The 19,624-nt window shown below is 40.4% G+C and overlaps 1 protein-coding gene across 1 annotated transcript in view; it reads right to left on the bottom strand.

The window, feature by feature from the left end:
* The window catches only part of AGBL4 (ATP/GTP binding protein-like 4), an 82,367-nt gene extending 63,174 nt beyond the window's left edge, over nt 1–19,193 (bottom strand). Inside the window, exons 1-2 of the mRNA XM_009587233.1 lie at nt 19,168–19,193; nt 8,232–8,343 (exon numbers count right to left, since the gene is read on the bottom strand). Of these exons, the coding sequence (XP_009585528.1) occupies nt 8,232–8,343; nt 19,168–19,193 (138 nt within the window). The remainder of the gene's footprint in view (nt 1–8,231; nt 8,344–19,167) is intronic.
* Between the last annotated feature and the right edge of the window lie 431 nt (nt 19,194–19,624).

Raw genomic sequence — 19,624 nt, 5'->3', positions numbered from 1 at the left:
TTCTTTGAAGAGATGGCTCTGATTCATCAGCAGGGTGCTGGCAGATGCCCCTAGAAAAATAGAGAACATGGCTGTACATCTTCAAAAAACTATTTTAGGAGACACTATTTCCTCAGAGGGATATTTGAGTTGTGTTCAGCCCCCTAGGCATGTCCCAGGAAAATACAACCATGTTTTGATAGTGGAGAGGATACTAAAGCTTTGATGGGTAATATTTTGATCCAAGGTAAAAGAGAGGAGTTTGACTAAAGGCCCCAAAGAGCTGTGGAAAGAGACAGAGCTGCTGAGCTAAAACTAAGAAAGCAACAACGCAAGTTCCATGTAATAGCAATAAAACACCTGGAAGAAAAGGTAAGGCATACAGTAGATCACTGCAAAGTGGAGGTCATAACTAACATGTCTGCCCCAAACAAAAAACAGCACTACAAAGATTTCTCAGAATGGCAAACTACGGAAAAAAACCAAACGTGTGACTGATTTAGATGTTTAGAGCAACAACCTGCAAATGCTACTGCACAGATACCCCAGTCACAGGATGCAAATATTAATCCATTTGAGAAACTGAACGAGTTAACTAAAGGGGTACTTATCTAGATATATGATAGTGAACCACACTAATTTGTCTACAGTGCTTCAAGCAGGTGTTTGAGTATAATGGAGAAGAACAGCTTAGGTACAAACAAAAACTGACCATTGTGTTAAAACAAATAAGATTTTGGCTTTAGTCTCTGGGATTAAAATGTTTCGTTCTTCTTTGGAAAATGAATTTTAGCTGAAACTGTTCCTATTCTAGATACAAACATTACTAAATGGGGATAGCCCTTACTACTGTTTTGTTCAACAGAGAACTGAAATAAGAATGATATTTGCAATACTAAAAAGTTATGCTTCAGTCAATAGGGACTTGCAAGATAGAAGTGGCATAGGGCATTTCTACAATGTCAACAAACTGGCACAAACACAAACATTACCACAGAAAGCAGCCACAGGGTTATCATAATTGAACACATATACATAAGAAGTAATACCTCTTCTAATTTCAGGAGGAGAGAAATAAGAGGCAGCATGTTGGCCATTTTGACTGAGAAGAACTCAGAATAACATGCACTGTATTAAGTTGAGAATTATTGGCAAAAAATGATGCCTGATGATAGCTGTTTTGATGTCTGAGTGAAAACCATCAAGTACTAATGACAACCCAGGATATCCGAGGGACTATCTGAACATCACTTCCTAGTAGGTTGTTAAAATTCAATATTGTGTTAACAATGACTATTCATTACTACTGTGTTGTTTAGCTGGGGGAGGAAGTCTAAGAGCTCTGCTAACAGCAAAATGGAGCCAGGTAGCGTGTTATGCTACAGATCTCATTACCCTGTGTTAATCTGTTGTGACTCCATATACCAGATGATGCAGACCTCAGCTGATTTGTTTGGCTCTGATTGATTTCTGAGCAATACTAAACCCCAACCCACAGCCTTTCCAAAGGTTTATTAACATCCAAACTGGTTTCAGCTGGAATGAGAATCTGCTTATAATTTTCCAGTATATATTCCACTTTGCTGCTCCAATTTATAACAGGAGCAGGTGAGATCATGAGGGAAAAGAATTTTTGAACAGAAAACAATTGCTGTCATTCAAATGTTAGATTAGATAATACTACTTGTGGGCTTATAGTATAAGAAGCCTAAGTGTACAATTTTGATGTGAAATCTGCAAAATCTGTTATTATACTTTATTTGTCAACTATCCAGTATCACATTGATGATAATACTAATAACATCATTTCACAAGATGAGTGGAAGTAGAGCCTCTAAGATTGACACAATTTGCAGGACTGACAAAAATACAATTTATGTCACGCTCCAGCAAAGCACATGCATCTCGGAGACCAGCTGCATTTTTCTTAATGTGGAGTTGTCTGGTCAGGAATGTAGCACTGCCAAAAGTGAAGAGGATGGGAGGTCACTAAAGCAATGCTGCCATTAAGGATAGTTGCAAGCTGTAAAATACCAGTTACAGTTTTCTAAGTCTTCATTTTGTGACCTAGTTTTCCATGGAACAAGAATGCTTCCCTCAAAGTATGGCACTGCCTTTATAACCAGGGCCACTAGAAAAAAAAAAATCCTGATTTTCATCACTACAAAAGGTCAGGATAATGAAGAAAGTTGGGGGTTGGATGTGCAGCACATGGAGCACTCCCACATCGCCATACTTTGAACATGGCTCCTGCACAGTCACAACTGCTGTCCTTGATAGTATGCTCTAGATGCTGCTACTAGAAGGCCTAGAAAAGAAGTAGGTTGAACAATAGTATTGACTGCCGCCAGTCTAAACAGTGTCTGAAGACAACACCAGTCAGTCAGAGCAGCATGCAGAAGGGCAGTGACTAAGGGCCTACGTCAAGCATTAACATCTGAATTTCATCTTTGAAAGAGGGGGGGAGTGGTCTGGAGTGGTAAGAACATGTGTAATCTCCTGACAGGTATGAGCAAAGCTCAGTACCAGAACGAGAGAAACAGAAGGTGAAAAGAAAGACTGTGAGCACAGGGGAGGGCTGAGCCCATACTCTTTGGCAATGGTGATGGGAAAACTTAGAGAAACCGCTTAGCTGAGTAATACAGTCCACTCTAATAAGTTACAGAATGTCAGGGAGAGAATGTGTTTCCCTTCAACTGGCTATGTTAGTGTGCTTCACACACCACTCAACATTCAACCTCACCTGCTTTCCAGTATCTGGGTTTATCAGCAGAGCGAGCGACAAGCTGGAACTCGGAGATCAGCTCAGGCCTTTTCCCCAGGCCAAGCTATCTCTACTGTCTTCCTGCAGTAATGAAGGTGCATGATGTACTGAGGGGAGCCAACCATAGTGATGGATATCCATCTGCCTCTAAAGAAGGGTCTAGAGATAGATGATAACAGAGAACCAGAAGAGTGTATGTTCAGTAGGTTTGGAAGAAAGTAGATATATTCTCTTTATGGAGGGGAATGTGGTCATCTGCCAAAAACTCCAGAGTTACATTGACTTATCAGACAAATGTTAATTCATCTGTAGTCTTACTGCTTGCACACCCAAGCCTACCTGGATCAAAACCAAGGCCTTCTCAGAGAGAGGAAGATTGGAAGCATATGCTTTTTTTCAAGTCTAAGCCTGCACATGGGATCTTAAAAAACATTCTCAAAAACATAAAAGGTGTCATTCAGCCTTAAATACCCACCCCCCATGCCAGCAGTATTATGTTTACTCATCTTTTCTTATTATTAATTCTGTTGTCAGCAGATACCCACAAAGCCCACAGGCAAAGCATCTCTTTCTCTCCCTCACGCCAGTCCACAGCAATAGCAGATTGCCATACTCTATCAATTAATTCATCAGCTCTTGTGGCAGATGTCTGTGTGGTGGATCTAAAGGTTCCAGCCCAGCAGATGACTCAGATTTCAGCACGCTGGGGCTTCATTTCAGCTGTATGTTTTGCTTTGAAGCAATGAAAACTTTCACCCTGAATAGTATTAAAAGTATGTAAAGGCTGCGACATCAAGCACTCCAAAGTCAGGAATGGAAACAGAAAAGTTGCCTGTGCAGAAATAATTTAAAACTTTGGTATATGTGTGCATGACAAAGGAGATGATAATTAATGAGCGTACTCCAGGTGGGTGATTTTTTGTTTTCTTTTCTTTTTGGTTAGGTCTTCAGCTCATTCATGGCACAAGGTGAACAGTGTCTAACATAGGATTCATTTGCATGTAGGACTCCAGCTTCAATGACAACAGGAGGTGGAAAACAGGCAGAACAGAAGAAAGATCTTTCAAGAAGACAAAATACAGTGTTGCAATAGGAGTGCCTGGGAGCATCCCATCTCTGCATTTTCATTTGAAGGGGGCAAATCACTTGAAACAGATTCTTCCTAAGCACTCAGTCACTGCCTATTCCTTGTCTTCTAGGTCCTAAGAACTCCAAATGACAGAAATAGTCTATCCCAATCTTCCTTGGAGAAGGAAGGTGAACTTATCAAGCCTTGGTGAATGACATGAAACAAATCTGATCCCAAGCATCTTAAATTATTTATCTCAAATGAGTAGGTACTTCTGATCGTAACTGTCTCTGCCTCTGTTTCCTATCCATACAAGGATAACATATTTGTCTCTCACAGGGGTCCCCCAAAAAATAATTAACGCTTCTGAAATTCTCCCAGAGTATAGCAATGAGCAAAACAAAAAAGCCCACGAGGAGATTAACAATTCCATCCTCAGAGCAGGATCTGAATAGCGCACAGTAAATACAGGACAGGGCTGCACAATGAACATTGAAGCTAAAACAAAATGCTGAATAGCTGCTTATTATGTGAAAGTTTTCCATTTGGAGAACTCAGTGAGGCAGGGGTCTAGCTGAGAGAATAACATGATTAAAGACCATATCACAATGCACATACTCAAGGGGACTGAGCTGACACTGAACACGCTACCTAAGTTCACTCATTAAATCTCTTTAAAGCATTTGCTTGTCAGGAAAAGGCTGGATGGCCACATGAAACCTGTCCAACAATCAAGCAGTTCTACTGCTTGCTCTGTTTCTGAGGCTTCATGTTATCCCAGAGATAAGGACTGTTTGGTGTCCGTAGACCATCCATATGCTCAGCTTGCTGGTGCTGAGCACTTGATCCCCAGTCCAAAACATTTAAACACCTGCTTAACTGTAAGCACATAAAGAACACTGCTGAATTCAATCGGACTGTTCACGTGTTTAAATCTAGCTGCGCTTTATTAGCATATTATATATGCTTTATTAGATTCCTTACTTAGACATTCGTTCTCCAACCAGCTCTCTACCTGAAGTGCTTATCATGCCCAAGCAGAACTTCCTGGCCCCACAGTTCAGCTGTTGGAACAGCTCATATGAACATCCTTTGATGTGCTTCAGACAAAAGTCAGCTGCATTGGTTTAAACAATACATTCATGTTCTGAGCTAATGCCGCTAATCTGCTCCAGCATGGACAGGGGAACCATCTACATGTATCATCTGGTGGAGAGGTGGGAAGATACCTAAGAACAGAAATATCTTCAGCCAAAAACACATGATCTAGGAGAGCAAGTCTGTCACTTCAGTCTCATCTGCAAGACTGACACCACTAGAAACAGCTGAGAATATCCCCTCACTTCACATAGGCCAACACAATGACAGTGACTTACGATCAGGAGTGATTATTTCAAAATCAGTGACATGGAGATCAAACGCTTCCTATCGTTCTCTGATTTCTTGACCCATCCACTCCCTCCTAAAGAAGATATGGTCATTATGGAATTTGAAACACTTTAAAGATAAAATAAGCACACTTTGTAAAACCCAGAAGAACAGAGAACCACAGGTGCCTTTGGTTTATTTTTGTACACTAGCTACAGTAAACACTTATTCTTGGACCACTCCGTGCTGGAATCACTGTAGCTATAGCATTGTGTGTGCACCTCATACCCACTTCACTTATTTCTGTGTCAGTGATCCTCCCTGCTCCAGAATGAAATTTTTTTCAAAGGAAACAGCTTATCTTCCATACTGCAGCAGAAGAAAAATCCTCCTATACAGCAATATTTAATATGTGGTTTTATGCTCTTATGGCAGCTAATTTTCCTTAAATGATTTAAGGGAATCAATACCTCTAAAAGGCTTGCACTGAGCCATTCTGCAATAGCAACATGAAGCTGAACTTCCTTTGCTTTAAACAATCTAATCTCTTGTGGGGAGCTCCTCACAGCAGATCTTGTCTAGAATGGGAGGGATTAAGGTTATTTTATATTACATTATTTTGCAGGGAACCTTAATTTGCATTTTATTTCATTTCGTATTCCCCAGAGTGGGGAGACTTCAGGTGAGGACAAGGTGGTAGAACAGACATGTTCAAATGCATAATCCCTGATCTGTCGCAGTTTGACAACAGCCCCCCTGCAACTGGTTCACCTATGCATGCAGTCAACCATCTATCATGTGTTACTCATCTAAAAGTTACAGTCTGCACCTGGACAGCACTTAAAATCTTTAGCAGCCTGAAGTGATTCAAAGCAGATTTTTATTCTGGCACTCTGTCAGGAGGGGAGGGGTGGGTATTTTTATCTTAAGTACTTAATAAAACCAGTCACTGCTAAAACAGGATGGCAGACGTACAGTCCCATGCCCTCTCTCTGAGGCAGCTGGCATGTTTTCCCCTTTTGTACAAGCACTTTGGATATGGTCTGTTCATACAAATATTACTTGGATCAGAGGGACTAAGAATCTGGTATTGCCTGAAGAAAAAAATAATCCCTTATACTGCATTGTATTGCTGAGGGTCTCTAAAACTGTCAGAAAGACTGGTATTGACTAGGGGATGATAAAACCAGACAAGAAGGTCTTTTGGTGAGTAGCTAATTCACTGAGAAATGAAACTCTGAAGTTGCAGGAGAGAGTCAGTACCTCAGCAAGTGGCTGTTGCTGGTAGTTTAATCCATAAAAAGATTCCTAAATAGTATTTAAAAGAAAATTAAATAACCCTGAAAATGAAATGTTGCATTTGTGTTTGAAAGGCTCCTTTTTCTGTCCCTCAGAAGGAAATGGACTGGAACTGGTTCATCTCAGGTTGATCGCTGTAGAGGGGTGGGAAACAGAGAGATGGAGGAAAAAAAAGATTTCCGTTTCAGATCAACTCTGACCAAACATTTCTTTTGATTTTTCATTTTAGCCACCACAGCAAATAAATTCATTCTTCACACACAGGGCAGCTGGAAACTACCAGGTTTTCAAAGCTTCCCAGAAATGGGACAAAGCTGAAAAGAATTTTTCTCCCACCAAGAACAGCTTTATTTTACTGACAGTGACTTTTAATAGTGCCAGGATTTGTTGCTTTACTAGCATTCCCCTACACCCAACTTTCTTGTAATGTTTAAGGACCTCTTTATTCTTGGAAAAAAACTTTCTTCTCAGACAAAGCAGCCTGCATGTTCTCTCCATCATCTAGAAGGAAAATTGTCTTGCTATTTGGGGTAAGAAAGAGAGGAAAGACCAGGCTGGATGTAAAGCTCCTTTCTTTACTTTCCATCATCATCACTCTAATACAGCAGGGCTTAGGAGCCTTGGTCACAGGCACAATGCTAGGTGCTGCACAAACAGAATAGAAAGACAAATTCTGTGCCAAACAATTAGCAGCCTAAGAAAATATTTTCCATGGAATTGGATTCCACTGCATATGTAAGGACCTTATCTATTAACCTATCTTCCTTATGCCTAAAATCCCTTCTGTACAAGTATTACTACTAGCTGGAAGATAAAAAGTCCAATTAAGATGTACTGGGAGAACCAGGAGTTAAATTAAAGGAGCTTTTATCCTATACATGATGTAGCCAGGGGTAAGAATCTTCTTTCTTTATTAGCAAGACAAACCAGGCCCCTTTTCACACTAACAGAAAGAAAAAAAAAAAAATTAGCAAAACTTAAGGGAATCAAAGATCAAAATGCCATCTCTGTAATGGGAAGTAAAAAGAAAGGACAAATACCAGGAATTCCATACAGAAAAAATAATCATCTATAAAATCTCCTTTTATTTTTTTGGTAGTGATTTTTTCCTACCCATCTCCATCTTCGTTCAGCAGTTTTTCTTCGGTGCCACGTTCAATAATCCTTCTGCGCTTTGATGTCAAACATTCAATAGCTGTCTGCCTCGCTCCCACTCCTTTTCTCCATATTCTCTGCAATCCGTCTCCTCTGATTAGCTACAATTTCACCTTCAAGAACACCTCTGCTTCTCTGAGTGAGCATGAGAGAGCGTGTGTGTGTTTTTATATAATATTTGCAAATATTATCCCCCTCCTGCTCTGCACACTACATAGCAACCCCTGCCGGAGCTCTGGATTAAACATCAATGCCATTCAGTAATTCAGTTTGGGGGGCCTGCTGTTTTGAATCCAGCTCAGGACATCACGAAAGCAGCTCGACTGAATTTAGGCCCTGCTTTCAGAATTATTCCGTATTTAATCTGAGCTGAACTTCATTCCACTTGCTCTTTCCACTCTGATGCTTCCAGTGACAAAAGACACAAATGTTCCCTGATCTCATGCAGTGGGGGTGGTTTTTACTTACTTCTCTCTTATTTTGGTTTGCCACTGGATTAAGCCACGTCAGAATTACTGGCATCTTGCACAACCCCAGAGCAGGAGAGAGTCAGTACCTCAGCAAGTGGCTGTTCTGGCATCACCTTTCCCCACTCACCGGATTGTTGTACATCTCAATGATGAGCTGTTTCACTCCATACAGTGTGGGATGAGCCCAAGGAGATGGATTTGCCCAGTGCCGGTTTAAATCAAACCCCATCAGGGAGCACCTGCACACACAAAAAAACAACACACACAAAGGACTTATGTGGGTTGCAGCCTCTTCTGGCTTCAGCTGCAGAATTAGGGCTATATTCTGCAGCTTATGTATTTAAACAAATTATTCTCATGGAAAAACCAAAAGCAAATGCTCCTCCGAGGATGAGGAAAGCCTGCAGCAATGGCCACTTTTAGAAATAACGTGAACAGCAGAGTACCAACTGAAACATCTTTGGTCATTCAGCCTTCTTTCCCTCCACAACACGTATGCTCAGTCTATCTTTTGCCTTTTGCCAGCTTGCCACGCTGGCACTGGAAGAGCCTGCTTGGCCTTCAAGGCTCCCTTCTTTTCAATGCTCTAGCTGGGGGTCTATAGCTATGAGGATGATTCATAAACTGCATCACCAAGCCTTTACTTTGCCCTCAGTCAGGCCTTGACTCAGCAAAGCTGTTAAAGCATTGAAATCAATGGCCATTAAGTATGTGCTTAAAGGATTTAAAGCATGAATGTAACTGTTCCACCAACCTAGGGCCTCAGTCTCTTCCCCTCCTGCAATTGCCTACACAAAAGTTACCCAAACAAGACACTAAGTTAAAATGCTTGTTGGCCATCAAATCTTGTGGGTGTTGAAGCATGTATGCCACCTTGGCTTCTCCCTCCTGCTCTGACTCATATCCCTCTCAGTAGATTGTCTTGAGTTCGATTCTGCTGCTCCCAGTCCCAGGGAATAATATCCCATTCATTGGGAAGTCCTATTGAAACTCAATGGGCTGTTGGCAGAGTGAACATAGAAGAAATTTAAAAACTGGAAGTGGCACAAATAAGAAGGGGAAATCATGTCCCTTGCCTACCGCAGAAATCACTTAGACAATCTGTGGCCACTGATATAAGCAGGGAGAAAAGTGCCTTCTGTCATCTCAAGCTGAGCTTGGGACCAGTGAACCTTGGGTAGATCTTGTTCAGGAATTCTATGAAAGACCACACAAATAATAAAAGTCCAGGCAGAGATGCAACTTCTTCTATATTTAAAACAAAAGAACAAAAAAATCAACCTCACTGCTAAGCATTAAAGCTTCTTGAGAGAAGAAGAGCTTTCATTGATCCCTGGTCTATTATGCGAATGTCTGTTCAGCCTTAATCTTTTAAACACACCTATGCAAACAATAGAGATTTACTCCAGTAGCGCTATCCTTCGACAAAAATTCTAAGAATCTGATGACCAAAAAATACAAGTTTAATTGGCAAAAAGAAAGGAAAATGCCTCACTTCTCTAACAGCTGAAACAAATGATTGCATACATCAAACTCAAATGAAAACTAAGACAGAGGGGTGAAATGCTAAGAAAAGTGAGGGGATGAAACCAGAGGATTAAATTAATTTCTAAAAATGATGAATGAATATTTTCTTATGAACCAAAAAATATAAAGTTAACGGGACATTCTTCTGTAAAAATTCTTATGGGAAGCTAAGCAGGCAGGAGCTGCCTTGCTCCTTGGCCTTAACCCAACCATCAAGCTGTCAGAGTTCAAACACCCGACTGCCAGCTCTGCAACTTCATCACTGCTGACTTGGTGTACAGACGAGCCAGATGGCTTGCTGTGGTGGAGAAAGCCACCTCCTTGTCTTGGTGGTCACTTGTCTGCTTGTCTAGAGAACAGATGGATTTCTTCTCTGGACACTCCAACAGGTACAATTCCACAGACAACTCTGAAAGTTGTCACAATCCCACTATAAAGCAAATACATTATATAAGATTTCTCTCTCTCTTTTTTTTTTGTCTTCATGTAAACTCTCTCTACTCAGTTCTACTAAATCTTATTTTCTTTTGAACTCACAGACATTAATATAAAATCAGAAGTACTTGCAGAGACCTAGGTGGGATAAAACACTGGGATAAAACTAGTATAAAAGCAGAATCACTCAGGAATGAGTTTTTCATTTAACAAACGCAGAAACTGTGGTGATCATCATAAGTCTTACTGTATCTTGGCACAGTTCCCAAGAAAACAGCACATTTACTCTACAGGATAACTTTCTTAAGAGATCAGAACCTGAAATCATATCCCCTTGTATGGTTAATGTGTCCCATTTACATTTTGGTTTAAGAATATTTAAAACTAATAACTTTACAGAAAACAAGTATATTTTGATTCCATTATGTTCATCTCCAAAGCTCATTGAAGTGGCCAAGCTGCAGAGCACCAAAAGCAAACTTTAAATTCAAACATGGATTGTCAATATTAAATGTGGGTTTTGGGCTTTTTAGATAACTTTATATAAGTCGTCCCTATAGGGAACAGAAATAGGCAATATCTAATTTCTGTAAGATACTAAGGCATTGCGATTTTCAATATTTGAATTTGCCATGAATATCTGGGTAGTGACGAATCTCATAGTTCATTTCAAGCAACAAGAACAGTTGCAAATAGTTGTCTTTACTTGAGAAGACTTTATAAACAAAAGCAATCAATGCTTGACAAACAAGTTATTCATTTGGGAAGCTCCTCTGAGCTCTATTTAATAGGAACCCAAATTAATTTCCAAATATCATTTAGCTAGTCTTTGATGTGGTATATCACATCTTTATCAATGTAACAACAATTAATTAAATTTCTGATGTAGGCATTACTATTTCTTTCCAGTCTGGGAACAGTGTAAAATGTAGGTTTTTCCCCCGTTTTTAAGTCTTTTTTCTTTCCTTTTTTCCTAAAGACAAATTTGTATCTACCACATTCTCTCTTTATTCATCTGTTGCAAACTTGTGGTCTCTCTAAGGAAACATCAAGTTGTGTTCCTTGGTACTTCAGATTTGATTATTGACTCTATTACATGTAGAACTGTCTCCCAAAGCTCACGTATATCAGGACATGACCAAAACATACGGTAAGAGTCTCCCACATGCCTATTACAGATCCTGCATTCATTATATTCTCTTGCTCCCAGATGATGTGATCTCCCTTGTGGCTAATACCTCCAATGCAAGAACTTGAACAGGATAGCTTAAAAATTGCATCTCGCACTGCTTTTTAATTCCCCCTACCAATCTTAAACCGGCTCATTTCTAGTACACATTGCTTGCTACTTCCATTGCTTAACTGTTTACCTGCTGCTTCAAGCACTGGGCAGGCAAATTAGAAATGGAAACGGCAGCTTTACAATGGGAAACAGCAATATAACGCAGGATCTTTCAATATTTAAGACCAGATCTCTTACTCAGACTGCAAGCGTTGTCATTGGATTCAGTATGCTTCCTTATGTGATTATAAATGTTCCCAGATTTAGAAAGGGCCTCCAAATCTGCCCTATACAGATTAGGTTTATTTTGTGCACTAAATAAACTAATATGTTCAGTACAAAATTAACAAGGGGAAAAACCCCTAAATTATATCAAAGGACTGTTTAAGGATGATCTTTGAAAGGGGATATGGAGGAGAGCAAAACAGAAGACGTTGCAGACTTCAAGAGGTGCAAGGGAAGACAAAAGCAGCTTCAAATTTAGTAAGGGTTGGAGCAGGTGAACATTTCCAGAGTAAGGGCACTGGAGAATACCCCATTCCATGGGGTTTAATGGTCATGCCCATGAATGCTCGTATAAATGTGGCAGCTAATATTGACATGGAGCCAGATAAGAATGACATGCTGCCACAGACTCTCATAGGTTAGAAAAAAGTATAATCAGAAGTAGGTGAGCTTTCTACAGCAAGCAAAGTAGCAAACTGCTACTATTACCTGATTGTGGTCTTCATTCATACTGTGAAAACCTGGGTTGTGGGTCACATTGTCATTGCCACCACAAAAAAAGACATGTATGTAATTAAAAATATGTAAGCCGTTAACAATTGTTTGAATTTTGGATCATGCTTCTTAGGGTTTGCTAGATATACAGACCACATACTACATTTCTGCTTTGTCATTGAAAGTACATTTAAATCAGGTTCTGTGGTTATACTTGTTGAATTAGAATTTGCGTTTCACAAATGTTCTCCAGACTTTTTCTAAAATTTCTGTTTTCTGTTTTCCAGATAAATTTATTACAGTGTTTATAAATTTATATAAACAGTGCAAATTCAGTCAAAGCAAATGAGTTTCAAAATTGAAATGGAAACTGAAACATTTTGCAGTATTCATCCCTCCCTACTTGGGAGACAGCCAGATCTCAAGAGGTTAGCAGCTCAAGTCAGTAAAACCAAAGATGTTCAGATGAGCATTCAGCCTGCTGGGCAACTATCTGGACAGAACCTCCTTGCCTCTGGGGGCTTAACTCATCACTGGTTTTAAGGATTTCTTATGCAGCTGCTTTAATGAAAACATAGTTGTCCTTTCTATAACTGAGGAAGGTTTAGTACCAAGGCCTATGCTGGGTTTATTTTTAGGGCTGCTTCCTATTCTTTCAAGTTGTGCCTCTTCTTTCTGGAATCTCCAAGTTACAGAAACCTCCAGGAACTCTGCCTTCCTTTCACTTCAGTTCTCCCTCCCCTGTTCGTTTTTCCTACCATGTGAGTCTAAGTCTCTCACTAACAGAACCATTTCCACAAGGTGAGATATGGAGAATAATGGAGGAAAGGAGTTAAAGAAATCCTTTTTCATGGCATATGATTTATTACAAAGAGAACTCTACACTCTTCCCTTCAGCTTTGTAAGGTTGCGTTGGTTCATTGGATCAGTACCAGGTGAATCTCCAGATAATACTGCACACAAAGCCAGGGAGTTCAAATCCACAAATGGCATTACCAACAGGGTTAGGATTTGAAATTGAAAAGGTAGTGGGGGGAGGGGGTGCACTCACTTTTTTCCCCCCTCAGGCATATTGCAATAAGAGTGGAGACAGAGGGTAATTGGTCTCTATTGTTGCACTTCTTCGAAGCAAGAGTTATAGCAAGAAACTGCTGTGAGACTGCAGCCTGCAGTATCACGCAGGAAGAGTAGGTGTGCAGTATGAGAGAGTGAATACAAGGGGAACACATGGAAGACTTGCTTCTTTTAATAAATATATCATTTTAAACCTGTTATATTCACGACATTTTACAAATCAACTCTACACCTGCTGTCGTCAAAGTCAGTGTCTTCATTAGTGTGCATTTCATCGTTTGGGTGCTTGGGGTTTGCGATTTATGCATTTGCGTATTATTCATTAAAGAGGATTCATTCAAGCTCACATGTTCTAAGGCAATTAGGTAGCAAGACATCCTAACACTCCAGCTACAGACAATCCCCCCTCCCAACTCTCTCTCCCCTTCCCTAGCTTTCTGCATTTTTAATTTAGAGCTCCTGAAACCTTCACAAAGGCTATTTAACATAACCACTGCAGTGTGCTCCAGGCAGAACACAAGTGGCCATACAGAGTAGAACAGCATTAGCTCCCAGAGACCACATGGTGGAGTAGACGTTTACAGAATGAGCACTGCATGGTGTACTGACATAATTTTAAATAGTACATGACGGTTAAAGATGTGTTTCTCCATTTTCTGTGTAAACAATGTTAAATAAGAATAAACACAAAGGGATATTTTCTCCTTCTGATAAATACATGCGTTTCTCAGAGCTGGTAATAGGCGTTACAGACATACGCACCAAGGACTACACGCATCCCCACCTGACACAGGCAGACTCCCTTCTCTGATCTTCAGGATATATCTCAATTCCAGTATTTAACTCTCCCTACACACCTCAGGTCCTCAGTAGTGCCAGAAGGATTCCTGGGCATGAAGCAGTATGCTGGAAATAAAAACCCATTCTGCAGTTAGGAGAATCACGCCCTGTGAGTGTGCCTGGGATGTAAGACGGTAAGATCCTATCACTAGCGTAGCTCATCCTTGCAGCTAGCATAGGACTCATCCCCCCTACATGTTTTCCTGCACGGTGCCCAGTCCAATTTTCAGTTTTTCAAAGGACAGGGTTTCCAGTGCACCCCCAGGGAGGCAAGTCACAGTTCAGCAAAGTTCTCCCGTGGGAAGTGCATGTCTTGCCCCATGTGCGGATCTCTCCGAATGAATGCTCTGCAGGAGCAGGTCTTGTCTGTCCTGCCCCTGGAAGGTGTTCTCAGGACTCCCACTCCCAGCTGCACGCTGAGTCACACTGGCACATCAATCTTGCACACCCAGATGCTTTAACCAAGTTACTGGGAACACCTACAGTTCTTCCATTTGAAAGCCTGATTCATTGTTTGGCCTTTTCAAAACCAAACATATCATTGACTTAATGAGAGGAAGACAGCAGACAGTGGGTTTTTTCCAACTTTTGGATCCCAAAAAATTTCCACTGCAGGCATTGACCCTTCAGAAATTTCACATACATAGAGAATAATGCAGTATATGAACTTTCTTTCCTGATGTAGTCCAAAAGCCACCTGCAACTCATGGATCATAAGCTGAAAACCACCAAGAACAAGAATTTTAACTTCACGTGTGCTAATTTACTGGACTCCCACCTCTGTGAGTGCTGTCAACAGGTCAAACTCCTCTAGGCCCTCCTGCCCAGTCTGCCTGATGCTTCCACACAATGCCTTAATCCTGTCTCCTTACAAACCTTTCCCTTCAGACAGGCAGACGTTCTTTAAACTATTTGTATTTCTTTGTCATTCTACATTCCTGGAGGTGGAGGTTGGGTGAAAGTAAACTCGTCAGAGTGGTTCACAGAAAACAGCTAATACACAGGTAAGCATTTCTGGAGACACAGCTTATCTTAAATTATACTTTTGTTACCACTTCTGCCCCTCCTCAGACTATGCAACTAATCCAATGCACAACACATCTCACAATTATTAGTGAATACTCCAGCTGCTGTAGAATGACATTCCCCCACATTACAACATATATTTCATATACTTCTCGGCAGATGAAACTGGCAGTCTTGCTTAACCTACTCACCTTCAGGCAAGAGGAAAGGAGTGTCATGTTCCCTGTAGACCAGCATTATAAGAACACCCCCAAAAGATGGTTCAGCTCTTACTATCTTACTATTACAGACAGAAAGCCTGCAGTCAAAGGAGCCAACCTTAATGTCACAAAGTTGAACTCTTGAAAGTTTGGATATGCCACAGCTGCACAGATACATACAACCTTCATTCAGCTCTGTGTCTGTCATTATTATGACACAGCCTTTAACTACAGGAGCACAGGGTGTTTTTCTACAGGGCTCTTGCTTTATTCTGTGCACAGGATCAACACTGTTCATTAATGAGCGGATTATTCAATATTTTGGCTTTTCCTTATTGTTCAATATGCAGCCCTAGGCTCCTGCTTACTGCGTGCTACTCAAAGCCTGCTCTGAGGACAGAGCTATTCAGTTCTTCATGGCTTTTCTAAAGTGCTTAGCACTGCAGGAGACAACTACTTTATAAACACTGATGGACTAATTTTCCCAACAGCACTGGTACAAGAAGGGACCACATTGTCCCCAATTCATAAAAGAGCAATTGGGACAAAAAGTGACTTACATAAGAGACACCCGCTAATTCGGGCCACCGTGTCTGAGAGGCCAAGGACAGGATTTTTGTTTAAGGGAACTTAGATTTAGATAGCATGTTACATGTTCGAATTCTAACTTAACTCTGATTTGGGCTGAAGCTGACTGTACTCAAGGCTTCTCCAAATCTGACCCCAAAATGGCAATGTGAGTAGATAGAATATTAGAAACATCCAAGTTTGTGGAATTAGAACAGTCAGAGGTTAGTATAAAACCTGGATTATTACTGGATCATGAATGGGTTTTGGGTGGTTTTCAGTTATACCTTAATTCAGCCATTTTGTTTGCCTTTGGATCCCAATACTGCTGTATTCAGCTGTGTCTGAGAACTTGCTCTAATACGTGGTGGTGAGAGTTAGCACTGTACCTGATATTGCCTTTACTCTCCTGAATAGGATTAAATGGTTACTCCACTACATTACAGACTACCAGACTATTGCATTCACAACATTACTTATGCAAAGGCAGTGATGCTGCACACACATTCTCAATAGGTCATGCCAAAACTCAGCCAGAAGTAGTCCATCTCCATCATCAAAAAGGCCTCTTCCTCTTTGATATCCTGAAGCGAGTGTTTGACTTGACACCAAAACTGTCAAGAAGGTATGCGCTATTCTGATGAGACAGCAAACAGAAAAGCAACACAGGACTGGCAAACTGCTGGCTGAATACTAACTAACAAGGCTTAACTGCCCAGCACCGGAGAGCACGATTGCTGGCTTCCTTTTATAACTATGTTTTCTAACAGGCTCTAACATGCTTAGGTATTTCTCACTCCCATACACAGCCAGAATATTGATTGTATTCCTGCATAGTCTTGCCATGTCTGTAACTGATTCAGCTTGCAAATGACTATTTGGATACATAAGTATCCATCTGTTTTGGATTGGTGGGAGAGAAGGCCTCTTTTATTGTCTCTGCACAGCGTTACTCAATCCATACACGTTGCCTGCAAGTAGCCTACCCCTGCTTCATTAGTTAGCATGCATAATTTTCATCAAAAGTTTGAGTCAGGGATATGTCCATTAGCCGGGCACTCCAATACATAGTCCCTTTACCACTACTAAGTGAAAAATTTAGAATTGTATGGAAAGTCCTGAACAAAACCCCAGGTCTCTTAATATTACAGGAGAGGGGAAAATGACCCAGTGATTCTCTTAGGGTGACAACATGAGACTTGCTAAGCCCTCTTATGCAACCTAAGGAAAAATTGCAATGCCTCAGTTCTTCTCTTGTAAAAATAATTATATTATCAACCCTCCATGGTGTTTTGAAAGGAAATACATGAAGGATTATGAAGTACTTTGGTGCTACAGTGATGGGGATATATTAGGCTCTACAGATGGAGATTAGGTGATTTATGGAATCGCAGAAATGTTTTCCGACAGACCCTGAATTTTGGTGAGGTTCACTTCCAACAAGATTGCACTACTTCACACTTAACAAACACTTCTGAAATGCCTGTAAGAGCAATAAGATATCCCAGTCCATTTTATGAGAGAAATTCTCTGAGGGTTTGGGTGGAGAAGGGAGATTGTGTGGGGTTGTTTTGTTATATCAGCGAACATTTCCTCTTGTTTCTTCTACCCGCAGCCCCCTGTAACTAAAGATATTTTCCTCACAGATGTGTCTCTATTCCCACTTTAATTTTCAAGGTCATCTGGCCCACTGGGTGTGTTACATATTGCTGTCTAATTAAAAAGAGAAGATTAACCTTATTCTATTAGATTGTTTTAGTACCTGCCAGCCAACTACTCTGCATTAGCAAAGGGACAATGTGGCCAAGTCAGTTTAAAAAAAAAAAAAAAACACCCCCCGGCCCAAAAAAAAAAAACCAACCCACACCAAAAAAACAGACCATTTCATCTTTGGGAAGTCCACCAGAAACCCTGAGCACAATGCAAATGTTATTCCCATATTCACTGCTGTGATAAAATACAAACATTTCATAGCAGAAATAATACCAGTGCCTTGTCTGTCACATAACATTTCAGAAGATGGCAGACAAGCTATGAAGCCCTGATCTGTCTCTGATTGCAATCAGCAAAAATCCCAGATGCTTTCAAAGGGAGTTAAATCAGGCTCAGATCTTTTCCAATCACTTGTTAATTTAAGGGGCAGAGTTTTACCACCTGAGCTTCACTGCATGGTATTGCCTCAGCCCAAACAACACAGAGGAGGAGGAACTATTTGACAGCATGGTGGTCTCTGTTCCATTACCAATTTCTACCTCAAATCACTTAGGCTTTATATTTTCCACCAATCCCATCAGTTAAGCATGCTATATGCCCTAGAAGGCAAGCTACCTGGCAAAGATATATTTCTCATCATACTCCATGACATCTCCTCGTACTAACTCAAAACAATGTATGAGGGGATTTGATGCCATCACATGAGATATGGGTCAGTTGTCCGATACGGATGCTTGTCCGATGCAGAAGAATGGGAATGTAAAGCACTCAAACTGTAACTTCTATCAATCACTGCAATGCACCAGCAGAATGTGATTTGATACCAAGCCAAGCTGAAACTACACATTTTGATTCCGGAGCACTGAAACATCTCATTGCAATGAATAATGGTACAATGAAAGATTAGTTTGAGAATCCTGATGAGAATGTTAAATCTGAAAAATTTAAACCTTCAGGGATTCAGAGCATTTTCTGGGTTTTGTTATTATCCCTCAAAAATAGGCACTTGGGGGTAAAAATGGTCAGAAAAGCAATTTTTGTCTACTAGTTAATAGAAAATTTTATTATCATACCCTTTTCTGTGATGTATAGAAGAATGCAACAATTACTGAAGACACGTAACAGTTGAAGAAAGGAGGTGAGGATGAAACACCATGCCAAACTAAATCTTCAGGTAACCGTTATACAGGCAGACCAGGAAAGAGTTCAGGTGGAAGCTAATCTTAGCATCCTTCTTATCCCACTCCATACATCTAGCTTGCTTAATCAAAAAAGCAGCTGTGTTGCCTAAATATTCATGAATGAAAGATTTCTTGTCAGTCCAGTTACTTGAATTAAACCTGGGATGCAGAACTGATTTTATTTTCTTATGCAATCCTTTGAGACATCATCCACTGTGAAATTATGACATGCCACTGGACTTGGCTTTATACATCTCTTCTCATCCTTAGATACTTCACTTTTGAACTTAACTATAGAAGGCCGAGAGCTCCATAATTTTCAAAGACAAGAGTACACCCTAACTGTATTTCTCTGGCATTATGGTCTACGTTATTTTTCTAGTGAACCCTCCTTTCAATTTTCAATGGCCAGAAATTACTAATGAATATTAAAGCAGTAAGATACACAGGTACATTAAAATAATGTAAGCAAATTGAAACAAAAAAGCTCAACCATACCTTGGTTCACTGGCAACCTTGTCCATTGTCGCTCAAAAAGTAAAGTGGATAGGTAGAGCACAAGCCCAATATTACTTTAGCCAAGTTTTATAGGGAAAATAATGTTTACTCCAGTAGCACCTCTGAGAAATTCTTACACCTGACACGGTCAGCACCACAAGTGCAAGAGTCAGCCTACGTCATGCTCTGTTGAGATGGTGAATGTTATACCTGTTCTCTTAAGCACATTACACGTGAAATGAAAGATGCCACGACAGTGGAAGGAAATTCAGTGCAAGGTTGTCTCATGGTTAAAAAGTACAAATGCTCACGTGCTTGTGCATGTTGCAGCACTCAATACCTTTTGCTTTTCCATGCTGGTTGCTGTCAGAGTTCCATTTCCTCACCATATCTGCACTAGAGCAACAGAAGTGCTACTTTTCAGTCTGCCTTCCTAAGAAAAAGACTTGAATAACCA

This window comes from Fulmarus glacialis, unplaced genomic scaffold (assembly GCF_000690835.1).
Source record: "Fulmarus glacialis isolate BGI_N327 unplaced genomic scaffold, ASM69083v1 scaffold38421, whole genome shotgun sequence".
In the NCBI taxonomy this organism is placed as follows: Eukaryota; Metazoa; Chordata; class Aves; order Procellariiformes; family Procellariidae; genus Fulmarus; species Fulmarus glacialis.
The sequence above is the reverse complement of the archived record's forward strand: the minus strand, read 5'-3'. Positions and strand labels throughout refer to the sequence as shown.